General features: G+C 46.5%; 1 protein-coding gene across 1 annotated transcript in view; it reads left to right on the plus strand.

Annotated features, from left to right (window-relative positions):
* si:dkey-11f4.7 (piezo-type mechanosensitive ion channel component 2) overlaps nt 1-13,840 on the plus strand; it is a 107,423-nt gene extending 93,583 nt beyond the window's left edge. The window contains 8 exon segments of the mRNA XM_056268453.1: nt 8,284-8,431; nt 9,724-9,912; nt 11,355-11,447; nt 11,559-11,728; nt 11,974-12,109; nt 12,111-12,258; nt 12,540-12,759; nt 13,042-13,840. Coding sequence (XP_056124428.1) covers nt 8,284-8,431; nt 9,724-9,912; nt 11,355-11,447; nt 11,559-11,728; nt 11,974-12,109; nt 12,111-12,258; nt 12,540-12,759; nt 13,042-13,294 — 1,357 coding nt within the window. The 3' untranslated portion in view covers nt 13,295-13,840.
* The last annotated feature ends 331 nt before the right edge of the window (nt 13,841-14,171 follow it).

The raw sequence follows: 14,171 nt of genomic DNA on the forward strand, positions 1-14,171 counted from the left end.
TCAAAATATGCATGAAATATGAATTCAGGACTTTCTGGATTCAGAAATACTTTAAATGGTCCAGATTGCTGGTAGTTCTTGAAGATAACATTTTAAGTTAGCTTATTTTCAAGTGAAGGATTTTTTTTTTTTTTTTTTGGACCATTATTTTAAAGTGAAAAAAAATATTTGTTTTAATTTTAATTCTACTCTTTTAGAAGTTGCAAAATAGCGCCTTCTATAGTATAACAGTGAAAACATGGATAGCCGGAAAGTTTTGTCAATGGAGGGGAAAGAATTAACATAGGACTATGTTAAGAGTAAAAAAGACAGTTGCTCACATCACAGACAAATGTTAATGTTGTGATTATTATTTAATTGGTTAATTCATTACAATTCGTCATAGTTAGTTAATAGTTCTTAATGAGGCTAATGTCATTTTGTAATTATTGATTGCCTAATAAGTCTAAAATCTAGAATCCTGGAGCATAACTTCAAGATATTAGTATCCTGACCAGGGAATCCTGAAAATTAATCTGTGTGGATAATTTCTATAGCTCAAATAATCAGAGAAGCATCATTAGCATTGATGATATGCTTGTTTACTTGTCATCTAAGACCAGTGTTAGTGTGTTTTTTTCTCACTAATGGGCAGTTCCCTTTCAGTTGGTCACTCTCAACGTACGTCAGAGGTGATCCGACGAATGGGGGGCTAGCGCTCCCCAGCCCGTCTCACTGGCTCATCCGTACCATCAGACTCGGCTATGCGATTCTGTTTGCCTGGCCCCCGCCCAAGTTCAGGAGCATCCACTTCAACTCCGTGCGGAGCAGCAATGCCCCACGTACCAGGTGTCTGTCACCCTGCAAACCTTCAGCCAGTGGTTGGACCCTTCGTTTCTATGAGAAGGAGTTCCCCTAGAACAAGTGTCCAGTTAGTGGTGGACACTATCACTTAGTCTACGAGGCGCCTCTATGCGTTGAAGTTGAGGCGCCTCTATGCGTTGAAGTTGTGATAGATATGTCCCTAAACCTAACTACGTCCTATAATGTTTATACTCTAGTGCGTCTTCACATCGACGTCGGCCGGGTGCCAATCCTATACTCTAACTAACCTGCTGCAGCAATAATAAACAGACATACCTCAGCAAATGTCTTCTAAATGCATTAATCACGGCCGGGAGATCTCAGAGCAGTTCTCCAGAGAATCTCCTAAGAATAAGCAGGGCTGGAGGATCTCAGACAGATTCCATTGAGAATCTCAACACAAATACAACAGTTTTCATAGAATAAGGAGGCATGGCAAAAATGACATGAAACATTACATAATTTCCCCAAAATTTGATTGGTTTTCATATGCAAACCTTTCTGTTACTAGGTAAAGCAAACTTTGTTTTAATGATTACTTCATTGTTAATCACAAGGTTCTAACCTAATCATTTGTCTAGTTTCATTTCCCATTTAGGGCCCTATCTTGCACCCGGCGCAAATGACTTTGTACACTGATGCATGTATCATTCCTATTTTGCACCCGCGCAAATCGGGCTTTTCCCTCCACAGACGCACGTCGGTAAACTAGGAAATGAACTTGCGCTCCCTGGGCGGTTCAGCGCAAAAAGGAGGTGTGTTTCGGCGCAAACAATCCCTGGTGCTATTTTGCAGTTCCAGTAAACAATTCCGCCACTGACCAGAAAAAACCTAGTCTAAAGTCAGTGGCGCGTTGTTCATAATGCTATTTTAAGCGCGCATGCTTGGCCATAATGTAGCGGATGCACAACGCGCATACACTTTGATTCTCTCATCAACACAGATGCAGCAGTTTTTATTTTTGCAAATCATACATTATAACAAGGAAAAATATTAACACATGAGGGAAATCATTGTGGTGTCCATGAAGATGTAAAAAAATGTAGTTTTTTTCCTCCCACGCCTGTTTAACCGACGCTGATTTGGGTGGGTTTCTCCCATCCCCATACAACGTCACTTCTCTGTCTTTCACTGCCCTGACAAGAACGTCGGTCTCCTCGGCTGTGAACCGCTTCTGGCGCGCGCCTGGTAAATCCGCCGTTATAATAGCAATCCGCCATGCAACATGCGCACCTGCTCTTAAAGGGTGTGTTGGATGACGTTCTGATTGGTTTATTTCACGTTACGCCCAAACCACACCTATGAATAATGAAGCTATTTCAGACCAACCCCTTTTAAACTTGCGTCGGGCGCAAGAGTCATTTATCCCGCCGGTAAAATAGCAACAGCGCCCAAGACCCGCCCACAAAGTTACTTGCGCTTCGCACTTGATACTTGCGTTTCAGATCGTTAAAATAGGGCCCATAATGTTATTTTTACACTCACACAACCGAAGTCATGAGTTTTCACCAAAGGGGACACATGCATTTAGCCGAAGAACAGAACGTCTTAGTACATAGTGTTTCAAAGTGTTAGTATGTTAGATGTTAGAAACATGGTTAGTTTAATATTCAGTTTAAAATTTCCATCACAAAGTGGAACCTGTTTGTTGAATGGTGTTCTTCCCACCGAAGATGCTCAGTCAGTGTTCTGCTTTCCTTCCTGCAAGATGGGTTGGAGCGAAGACTGTCTCCCTCCATCCTCAAAGTGTATGTAGCTGCAATCGCCGCTCATCACAATGCAGTCGAAGGTGAGTCCATAGGGAAGCATGACCTGGTCGTCAGGTTCCTCAGAGGTGCGAGAAGGTTGAATCCTCCTCATCCTACCTCGGTTTGAGATTTGTCTCTGGTGCTCACTGCACTTCAGAGGCCTCCCTTTGAACATTTACAGTCAGCTGAGTTGAAGATTCTGTCACTAAAGACAGTACTCCTGACTGCATTGGCTTCCATCAAGAGGGTAGGGGACCTGCAAGCATTTTCGGTTGAGTAATCCTGCCTAGAATTTGGGCTGGCCAACTCTAATGTTGTCCTGAGACCCCGGCCTAGATACGTGCCCAAGGTTTCTACCAGTCTCTTCAGGGACTAATATACTCAAGTGGAGCTCTGGAAGGGCCAGCAACAGTGGCGTGTTGGTAAAATCCCCATTCGTCGGATCACCTCTGATGTATGTTGAGAGTTACATAGTATGTAACACTCCTTCCCTGAAGGAGGGAACAGAGTCGTACGTCCCGTCGCCACAGTTGCTGAACCTCTGCTGTACGGCTGAGTCATAAGGTCCGGCTCCTCAGTGGAAAAACAATATGCTCCTCATCCGCTTTCGTATTTATACCCACGGGGCAGAGCATCGGATGCGTGTTCGCATGCCAATGTTCATTGGCTCGTTTAGTTGTATTATTTTTAAAAAAAACTTTTTTTATTAAGTAGATTTCTTTTTGTTGATTTTTTTTTACAGCAGGTGACATCATACAATGAACAGAATAAACACTGCACAGTGGGACCGGAATGTCACCTGCCACTGGTCCCCTACCCACCCGCAAACCAACTCAACACAGCCCCATAAACGAGGACAGACACACAGACCCATGCACACCAACAGACATTCACCAGTACAGACACATCTTACAGAATAAAACAGTAAAGAAAAAAAAAGGTAGACAAAGTAAGTAGAGATAGGCGAGAAAGAAGACACAAAGGGAAAAGGAGAAAAGATAAAATGAACGGGGTAGAGAAGAAAAAAAAATGGAGGGGTTCAAACCTCCAAATCAGGGGACAAGCTGAGGGAATCAACCAGCCCCAGGAAAAGGTTCCACGTCCCCAGAAATGTTGAGATAGAGCCTTTCAAAGAGGATCTGAGCTTCTCCAGTCTCATATTGTCAAGCACTTCTTTAATCCAACGGTCGTGCGTAGGAGGGCGGGGGAGCTTCCAGTTGAGCAGAATCAGCCGTCGAGCTAGCAAGGACGTAAATGCCAGGGCCCACCTCAGCGCAACAGGGAGGTCAGTGTCTGGGGAGATTTGGCTCGTTTAGTTTACATTTGAAGTGGATTGGTCTCTCAAACGAGATCCCAAATTGTCGGATCACCTCTTGCGTACGTCTCGGTTCCCTCCTACAGGGAACGAGGGTTACATATGTAAACAAGACGTTCCCTTTCGTTGTCACTCCGAGTTCCGTCGGATGACGACGAATGGGGGTTTTGCTTAGGAAGCCTATCGACTTCGAGTACTACAAAACGAGCCAATGGCAAAGAAATGCCATGGGTCTGCGGAATTTGCATAGCGTAACTCCACCTCACCTCGTGGGTATTTAAGGAGAACGCTGGCAGCAAATAGGCATGTTTTTGCTACGGAGCCAAGAGCATCTCTTCACTCCACAGCCATTTCTGACTTCACTCTACGAGACGAGCCTCTCTCTCCGGTGTTGGTGTGACGGCGATCTGCAGCGAGTTCATATTGCCTGCTGATCTGTGCAGTGATCTGCCAATGAGTGTGTTTCTCCCTGCTCGCTTCAACATCGCAGAGTTTTTTTCTCCTCTCACAAAAGAGCTTGCACGCGTCTTTTTAAAGACGGCTCGCCCGTGCATTTCTGGTTGCGGTCGACTCATTTCCGATTTTGATGGGCACATTCTCTGCTCTGCGTGCTTGGGCTTGATCACGCTAGAGCAGCGTTTGTGGCTGACTCACGTTCTCCCCGCGGGAACGTGACCATCGTGTCCTTACGGTCGAGACTCAATGATCTCGTTAGAGAGAGAGTCCCCTCATCCACACCCCGATCTAACACTCTCCACGTGAGGTGCTACTTCGGCTGGTGGCCAGGGTGACCTGAGGGTGTGAGTGTGGAACAAATCCGCCGACTGTTTGTCCGTGGACCACGCCCCCTCTTCGGTGACTCAACCCGCGAGTGTTCAGGGGATTCCCTGGGTCTATTTTCGGATGCCCCGCGGGTTTCCCTTGACGCTCCAGAATCGGATCTGTTGTCCATCGCAGCATCACAGGGCGGGCTAGAATCTTCAGGAAGTGAAGATTCGACAGTGCTGCCACTTTCGGGTGTGCATATGGCATTTGTCGAGTCAGATCCTGAGATGACGGCCATGCTTTCCCGGGCCGCTGCGAGCATCGGACTAGAGTGGAACCTTTCACCCTGTCCGAGCGCTCGCTGCTGGACGATTGGTTTTGGGTGTGGCCGCTGACTCCTGTCGACGTCCACTCCAATGCCTTTCTTCCCGGATGTGCATCAGGAGATCTCGAAATCCTCGAAGACCCCGATGTCTTCCAGCGATCCCTCGTTGATCTCCTCCGCCCTTCCTTCCCTCGACGGGGCCGCTGCCCATGGGTACACTGGGGTCCCCCTGGTTGAACGCTCTGTTGCGATGCTACTGTGTCCTCAGAGTGCTTCCTCTCGGCGCGATCCTAAGCACCCGTCCAAAGCCTGTAGTTTTTCGTCTACAGTTGTGGCGAATTCCTATAGCGCTACAGGACAGGCAGCCGCCTCACTGCATGCCATGGCCATTCTGCTGGTCTACCAGACCCAGATGCTCACGGACATGCACGAGGGCGGGACTGACCCAGGGCTCTTCAATGAGCTGCGCGCCGCCACTGACCTTGCTCTCCGAGCGACGAAAGTGGCCGTACGCTCCCTGGGTCAGGTGATGTCCACCATTCTGTGGCTGAACCTGTCTGATGTGCAGGATGTCGGGCGGACCCATCTGCTTGACACCCCCATATCCCAGGTCGGCCTCTTCGGCGGTGCGGTTGAGGGCTTTGCCCAACAGTTCTCAACCGCCCACGAGCAGACTAAGGCTTATTCTGCCCCGACGGCCCCGCCGTCCGAGCAGATCCCTCGGTCTACCCACCGCCGAAGGTGCCCTCCTGCGGCTCCCACCCCGCCCGTTCACCCGGGCTGGCTCTGGAAGCCGCAGGGGGACGCCACAGCCCTCTCCAGCCCCGCCCCCCGCTATACGCCGGGTTAAGCGGCACTCTTGAGATGGGCTGCTCAGAGATGGGACTCAGTTCTTTCCAGGAGCTGGTAGCAGGGCCACTCCTTTCCCTGGTGGAGGGCCGGGGAAGAATCCTTATTCCAGAAAGAACTGACTCTCCCGTCCACGTCTGGGTCAGCCATACCGCCTCGCTGCTCCACCGACGGGAAGTCTGTGGTTCGCATGACCCCGCTGGTACAGTCCTTTGGGAGCCTGGCTAGAGCTTCCCAACCTGTCGCGCGAACGATCAGGCTCGGCTACGCGATTCAGTTCGCGTGGTCTCCTCCCCGCTTCAGGGGAGTCCGCTCCACTATGGTCGGTGGCAAGGCCCCTATCATGAGAGCGGAGGTGGCTACCCTGCTGGCGAAGGGTGCGATCGAGACTGTCCCTCCAGCTGAAATGAGGACCGGCTTCTACAGCCCGTACTTCATTGTCCCGAAGAAAACCGGTGGGTTACGGCCCATCCTGGACCTGCGCGTTCTGAACCGCTCCCTTCACAGGCTGCCGTTCAAGATGCTCACCGCCAAACGCGTTTTCAAATGTGTGCGGCACCAGGATTGGTTTGCAGCGATCGACCTGAAGGACGCCTACTTTCATGTCTCCATCCTCCCTCGACACAGACCGTTCCTGCGGTTTGCTTTCGAGGGGCAGGCATATCAGTACCCAGTTCTCCCATTCGGGCTAGCCCTGTCTCCTCGCGTCTTCACGAAGGTCATCGAGGCAGCCCTTGTTTCCCTCCGGGAACACGGGGTTCGCATTCTGAATTATCTCGACGACTGGCTAATCCTAGCTCACTCTCGAGATCAGCTTTCCGAACACAGGGACTTGGTGCTCCGCCATGTAGCCCGTCTGGGCCTTCGGGTCAACTGGGAGAAGAGCAAACTTTGCCCCGTGCAGAGGATCTCTTTTCTCGGTAAGGAGATTGACTCGGTCGCCATGTCCGCGCAGCTTACGAGCGAGCGCGCGCAGTCACTGCTGACTTGCCTGAGACCGTTCGAGGGCAAGAGTGCGGTTCAACTGAAACTTTTTCAGAGGCTCCTGGGGCATATGGCATCTGCAGCCGTGGCAACACCGCTCGGATTGCTTCATATGAGACCGCTTCAGCTTTGGCTTCGCGACCGAGTCCCGAGGTGGGCATGGCAACACGGCACTCTCCGAGTACCAGTTACTCCGACTTGCCGTCAGACCTTCACCCCGTGGTCGAACCTCAGTTTTCTACAGGCCGGTGTGCCCCTGGAACGAGCTTCCCGGCATGTTGTTGTAACAACAGATGCCTCTGCCACGGGCTGGGGTGCCATGTGCAATGGACGTGCTGCCGCGGGCTCCTTGACACAGTGATGGAGTACTCGAGTCCTCGACTCGGACTCGAGTCCGACTCGAATCCTTATTCTCTGGACTCGAGTCCGACTCGAGACTCTCTGGACTCGTGACTCGACTTGGACTCGCGGACTGATGACTAGTAGCCTACTTGGACTCGGACTCGAGAATATATAAAATCGGTCTTGAGCATTCATCAAATGAATGACGTTGTTTCTGACTAAATAGGTTATAAAATATTTATATAAGATGTTACACTTTTCCTGTTTCGGGGTCCAAGACCGGCCGTGATCTATTTTTTCCCTCACAGTGCCCCCTTGGTGTGACCGCCCACTCCACCCGGAGTGTGGCGTCCTCTTGGGCTTTAGCGCATGGCGCCTCGCTAACAGACATCTGCAGAGCTGCAGGCTGGGCGACACCTAACACATTCGCCAGATTCTACAATCTCCGAGTGGAGCCAGTCTCCTCCCATGTACTGCTTTTTCAAGCTAACATGGGAGCCGTTCAGGTGTCTTCGCTTGCTCGCCATTCCACTCCACGGACTGGATACGTGCGATATTCTCCTCAGGTGAGCTTCCCCGAAAGCCCTGAGTTCCTCCAGCACTCCTGACGTCGGCGCCAGTGTCTATTGCCTGCGTGTCGGCTAGGTGCCTTCCATGTGCATGGTACCTCCTCTGAGCTACCCCCACATGTGTATTTCCACTGTAAGCCTCTCTGAGCATGTGTCTTTCCCTCGGCAAGCCACCTTGCCACCCCTGGGGTTGAAATATTCCACCTGCGGCTGGACACCCCAGTGTTCTCCATATGCATCCCTCTGGGTCATATGTGTATTCTCTAAGTCCCCCCCCTCTTGGTTGGCAGTAATTGCATATTCCTCTAAGCTATGGGATATGCTCCCCAGTGTACCTTGGTATTCCTGTGCTAAATAGGAGTCCTTCGTCCGTGCTAGTCTCACGACAGGGATCTCAGATTTACGCAGGGCACTGGAAGACAGCTGAGAAGGTGGCGTGATTAGACTGGTATCCCCATTCGTCGTCATCCGACGGAACTCAGGGTGACAACGAAAGGGAACGAGGGTTACATCCGTAACCAAGACGTTTTCTTTCTTCCACAGGTTCCGGTTTGTTCCGTTCCTGACTGAGATGAGGGCAGTGATGGACTGGGTGTGGACAGACACCACTCTTAGCCTTTCTAACTGGATATGTGTGGAGGACATCTATGCCAACATCTTTATCCTCAAGTGCTGGAGGGAAGCGGAAAAGGTGAAAACTTGCCATCCAAATTAATTGTATTGTTAGGGGATTTACAGTTAAAGACAGAAGGACCAGATATGATTAATTAAGACCAGGAGTTAGAGGTACAGTCAATTTAAGACAAGAGTCAGAATTATAATAAATTGAAGATTGTTTGCAGTTTCATCAGGCAGAAGTCAGCTTCAAGACTCACAAGGAGTTTGTAGGCCGCCCCCCTTTACAGTTACAAAGATCACAGCAAGTATACCCTACACCAAGGTCTAAGCAACATCATTGCTTCAGGTTGAATGATACTGATTGGCTAAGAAATAGATAAACATAGTAATTGTCCACACATGGACTGATAGGCAGTAGCACATCTCCATAGTCTGTACGGCTGTCACAAGGACCCTGAGTTAGGGAGTGGCCCTCTGAGGTTACAAGACTGTGTGTCTAGTTACCAGCATGTCGAAGAAAACAAGTCAGTCAATCTCCAATAATGCCACTTGTTCCTTAACATGAAGCCAAGAATACTAACACAAACACTATCTAACTATAACTATAAACAGGAGACACTTCCCAAAACATCCATATAAAATGTCCTTTCTCTTAGTGAGAGGACACTGTAATATAAATCAGTAAAGTTGCTTTAACTAAGAAATGCTAACTTAAACTATTGGTTCTAAAGATCCTTGTGAGCTGTAGCTGTCATGGTGAGCTAGAAGAACAGATATATGTTTTAACACTTGTTGAAGACCTTTCTCAAACAAAACAAGTCCATATTTCATTTCTGGAAGCCGGGCGAAATTAGCAAGCACTGTAACTGCATTCCTGGCATGAGCCAGACCCCCAGTCACCTCTCAGATATTTTGATATTTACGACATATACAAATATTGATTAATACCTTGATTATAATCACTTATTTGATATACTTTGAGGCAGCAGTGGATTCTAGAATCCACTCCCTTCAGTATTGTCTTTTTAAGCTAATGCATTTGGGTTCATTGTAATTTGAGCACATGAGTCAGTGTAGGTCAGTGGTTCAGTACCTGTAATTCTCTTTTTCTCATTCAGTAGCTGTAATATTAGAATATTTCTATGTTCAGTCGGTTTTACTTAAACATTAAGTGTCTGTCACACAATCGTGGGTGAATTACCAAAGTTGTGTTGCAAAGACATTATAATATAATGTCATGCTCTAGGGCAGTGGTTCACCTTGATCACACGCGATTCATTCAACTCATCGAAATTGAGAAACTTGTATGATTCTAACTTGTGTGTCAGTGGTCACATGTGTATTCAGAATATTTTTTGGCCACAGAAATACCCTCATCAACGAGGACAGAGGAAGAAGAAGGTGGTGAAATACACCATGGGCGGCTTCATCATTTTTGCTCTTATCTGCATCGTCTGGTTCCCTCTTCTCTTCATGTCATTGGTTAAATCTGTAGCAGGAGTAACCAATCAACCATTAGATGTGTCCATCCAGCTGAGCATATTAGGATACGAGGTGTGCAATTTAACATCGATTTCAACATCGATCGACAGTGACATCGATGTCTTTATTATATGTGCTCACAACATATATTTCTAAAGTATGTTTATATCTGTGAAATATGTCTATATGTTAATATACACTCACCTAAAGGATTATTAGGAACACCTGTTCAATTTCTCATTAATGCAATTATCTAATCAACCAGTCACATGGCAGTTGCTTCAATGCATTTAGGGGTGTGGTCCTGGTCAAGACAATCTCCTGAACTCCAAACTGATTGTCAGAATGGGAAAGAAAGGTGATTTAAGCAATTTTGAGCGTGGCATGGTTGTTGGTGCCAGACGGGCCGGTCTGAGTATTTCACAATCTGCTCAGTTACTGGGATTTTCACGCACAACCATTTCTAGGGTTTACAAAGAATGGTGTGAAAAGGAAAAAACATCCAGTATGCGGCAGTCCTGTGGGCGAAAATGCCTTGTTGATGCTAGAGGTCAGAGGAGAATGGGCCGACTGATTCAAGCTGATAGAAGAGCAACTTTGACTGAAATAACCACTCGTTACAACCGAGGTATGCAGCAAAGCATTTGTGGAGCCACAACACGCACATCCTTGAGGCGGATGGGCTACAACAGCAAAAGACCCCACCGGGTACCACTCATCTCCACTACAAATAGGAAAAAGAGGCTACAATTTGCAAGAGCTCACCAAAATTGGACAGTTGAAGACTGGAAAAGTGTTGCCTGGTCTGATGAGTCTCGATTTCTGTTGAGACATTCAGATAGTAGAGTCAGAATTTGGCGTAAACAGAATGAGAACATGGATCCATCATGCCTTGTTACCACTGTGCAGGCTGGTGGTGGTGGTGTAATGGCGTGGGGGATGTTTTCTTGGCACACTTTAGGCCCCTTAGTGCCAATTGGGCATTGTTTAAATGCCACGGCCTACCTGAGCATTGTTTCTGACCATGTCCATCCCTTTATGGCCACCATGTACCCATCCTCTGATGGCTACTTCCAGCAGGATAATGCACCATGTCACAAAGCTCGAATCATTTCAAATTGGTTTCTTGAACATGACAATGAGTTCACTGTACTAACATGGCCCCCACGGTCACCAGATCTCAACCCAATAGAGCATCTTTGGGATCTGGCGGAACGGGAGCTTCGTGCCCTGGATGTGCATCCCACAAATCTCCATCAACTGCAAGATGCTATCCTATCAATATGGGCCAACATTTCTAAAGAATGCTTTCAGCACCTTGTTCAATTAATGCCACATAGAATTAAGGCAGTTCTGAAGGCGAAAGGGGGTCAAACACAATATTAGTATGGTGTTCCTAATAATCCTTTAGGTGAGTGTATATATAATTCGTATATGAATCATTTGAATAATTATATTAGAGCTGGGAAAAACAATGTGCTCATTTCCGTGAATGATATAGACTATGTTTACAGCCATTGTTCAGCATGAGCGCTCAGGAGAACAATTTGATCCCATTCTCTCAATCAGCCTTACAGAGAATGACCAATGACTACGCCACTTACCCGGTACACATTACATTTGTCCCACATTGTTCTCTACTATCACAGTTTAAACACCTAGACTGTCATCCTTCTGCCGTCAGACTGATCAAACTGTCCTCCTTGTGCCTCAATTAGTCTGCGATGCAGTTCATCGTGAACTATATGGCAGAGGATATAGTGATGGCAAAGATCAAAAGTGACGCCAGTCTGCTGTGGAGCGTCAGTCCTGCCAGCCGAGACGCCATGATCAATGAACTCAGCAACTCAACACACTTCTACATCACCCTGCGCTGGACTTTACTGCGGTATACTCTCACAAGCACAACAACTGCACACATTATACAGGCCAAAGGCTTGATGATGTATTCCAATGAAGTTCTTGAGCACAAAAGATCTGTTTAGCCGATCCCATACGTCCTGTCAGAATGTGAACATGTACCATGATGGGAAACAGTGCTGTATGTTCTCACTCATTTAGTCTTCTGTCTCATCTCATAATCAACATTTCACGTGCGTGTGATATGTCACTGTTTTTTGCTCGTTTGAGCAGAAATGCATCGCTGGTGATGAATGCTGAGACGGCTGGTGAACACACAGTGAAGTATGAAGACAGCGGACTGAGAGATGAACTGGTGTCTATGCTCAGAGGGACACACAGCCGTCCACTGTACGGGTTTCTCAAACATTTAAATGTGGACTCTCTCTACATCTGTTTTTGCCACTTCTCATTCCATCTGTTTTCTGATGCCTGCCAGGATGCTGGAAAATCTGCTGCCAAAGTATATCAGAGGAACTTCCGGACCTAATGCTAAAGTGGCACACCGACTTCAAGTGGGTGAGTTATCAACTGTATTTTGACATTTGTTTAAGAGACTTAAATGCTGACAATTGCACTATTTTTGATTTCCTGCAATGTTCTTGCATGTACTCTTATAGACAATCTTTGAAACTGTGTATTTTTAGCTCTTCTCGTGTTTATTAAGAGGAATCTCTTCATTGTTTTTTCTGTAAGTTGCTTTGCATAAAAGCGTCTGCTAAATGAATAATTGTAAATGAAGGGCATTAGAGCATCAGATCTGCAGGATGTTTTCGTGACTTTAACAGAATCATTCACAGAGCGTTCCAGAGGCTCGGATGACGGTCATCTCCAGTTCTTGCGTCCTCTGTCCGTCAAACTGCAGCGGGGGAACGGGAGCTCCGCAGGGATGGGGTCGCAGTGGTGGGTGGTGGAAGAGTGTTTTCCTGAGCCTCCAGCCAGCACATGCCAGAGTATTGAGATGGTGGTGTTCAATGATAAAGTCAGCCCGTCCAGTGTGGGCTTCCTAGCCGGATATGGGTGAGTTTAAGACATTTTTACAATATCTGGATCATGTCTGGTATGTAACTTAGATACATCCAGCTTTAAAAGAAAGTAATCAACTGATCAAAAAGATGGAAAATATCAAGAACATCTTCAGTATGCAATGAAGTGAAAGAGGATTCACTTTATCTAACAACATCTGCTTAATAAATGTATAATGTAATATATATATATATATAAATGAATATTTGAATAAAATGTTGATTTAAAATATGAAATCTATCCATCCTCTTGTTGTTTTCTCTCCTCGCGCTGCAGCATTGTGGGTCTGTACATGTCCGTAGTGCTGGTCGTTGGTAAGTTTGTGCGGGAGTTCTTCACAGGCATATCTCGATCCATCATGTACGAGGAGCTGCCGTGTGTGGACCGCGTGCTCAAACTGTGCAATGACATCTTTGTTGTGCGAGAGGCTGGAGAGATGGAGATGGAAGAGCAACTGTTTGACAAGCTCATCTTCCTGTACCGCTCACCTGAGACCATGATCAAAATGACCCACCAAAAGAATGAGTAGCTTTCATTTATGATGCATGACATTTCTGTCAAAAGATCAACCTCTGAACATCTCAGAAGGACAATATTGTATGACAGTAGCGTCTGCTATAAGGCATAAGCAGAAAGTCTTTTATACATTGTACTGCAGTAGTAAGAAATATGATGTGCATTTACATCTATCCATGAGGAGGTTTTGAAGCCATGAACTGCATAATCTGAAAAGAGCATCAATGTAAAAGAAATGATATATACAAGAATGATAAAGATTGTATGAAATTATTTATGCTTAATTGACTTCACTAGTGGTATATCAATATTCATACAATGCATGAGTATTTCATCTTCAATGTTTCAATGAGCTTTTTTTAATCAGTTAGCCAGTTTCATATGTTGTAATATTATGCTGTCCTTCCATATATGATCCACTAGTCGGTGTGTGTATAGTGATTCATATAATAAACCCTGGCATGTGGAAAACAACTTGTATTGCATCTTGTTGCTCAGCTGGAAAGTTCTCATTGAACATTAAGACTTCTTCTTACATTAAAAATCTTTGGTCTGGAGGAATAAATGAGCGATATTAAACGAGTAGGCGTGTGATGCGGCTCTACACGGCTACGAGTGTGATATGCGTTTATACAACAGTTCGACGCACAAGTGTGTAAATAAATAAGAAACAACAACAGAGTGTCTTTAAAAACACTCTTTTGTGCAGAACTACTTCCTTCCGCCACGGATTAAAACCTGAAGTTTAACAGTTGAGCTCAAGCCTCCGTTACTAATTCATAAACGTCACTTTAGAGCTAGTAATGCAGGAACGTTGAGTCACTTCATTTACCACACCTCAAAACATTGTTCAGATGATTTATTTCAAGACGTTTATCAAGGTTTTGTCA

Source organism: Rhinichthys klamathensis, unplaced genomic scaffold (assembly GCF_029890125.1).
Source record: "Rhinichthys klamathensis goyatoka isolate OS25496 unplaced genomic scaffold, OSU_Roscu_1.1 h1tg000272l_1, whole genome shotgun sequence".
In the NCBI taxonomy this organism is placed as follows: Eukaryota; Metazoa; Chordata; class Actinopteri; order Cypriniformes; family Leuciscidae; genus Rhinichthys; species Rhinichthys klamathensis.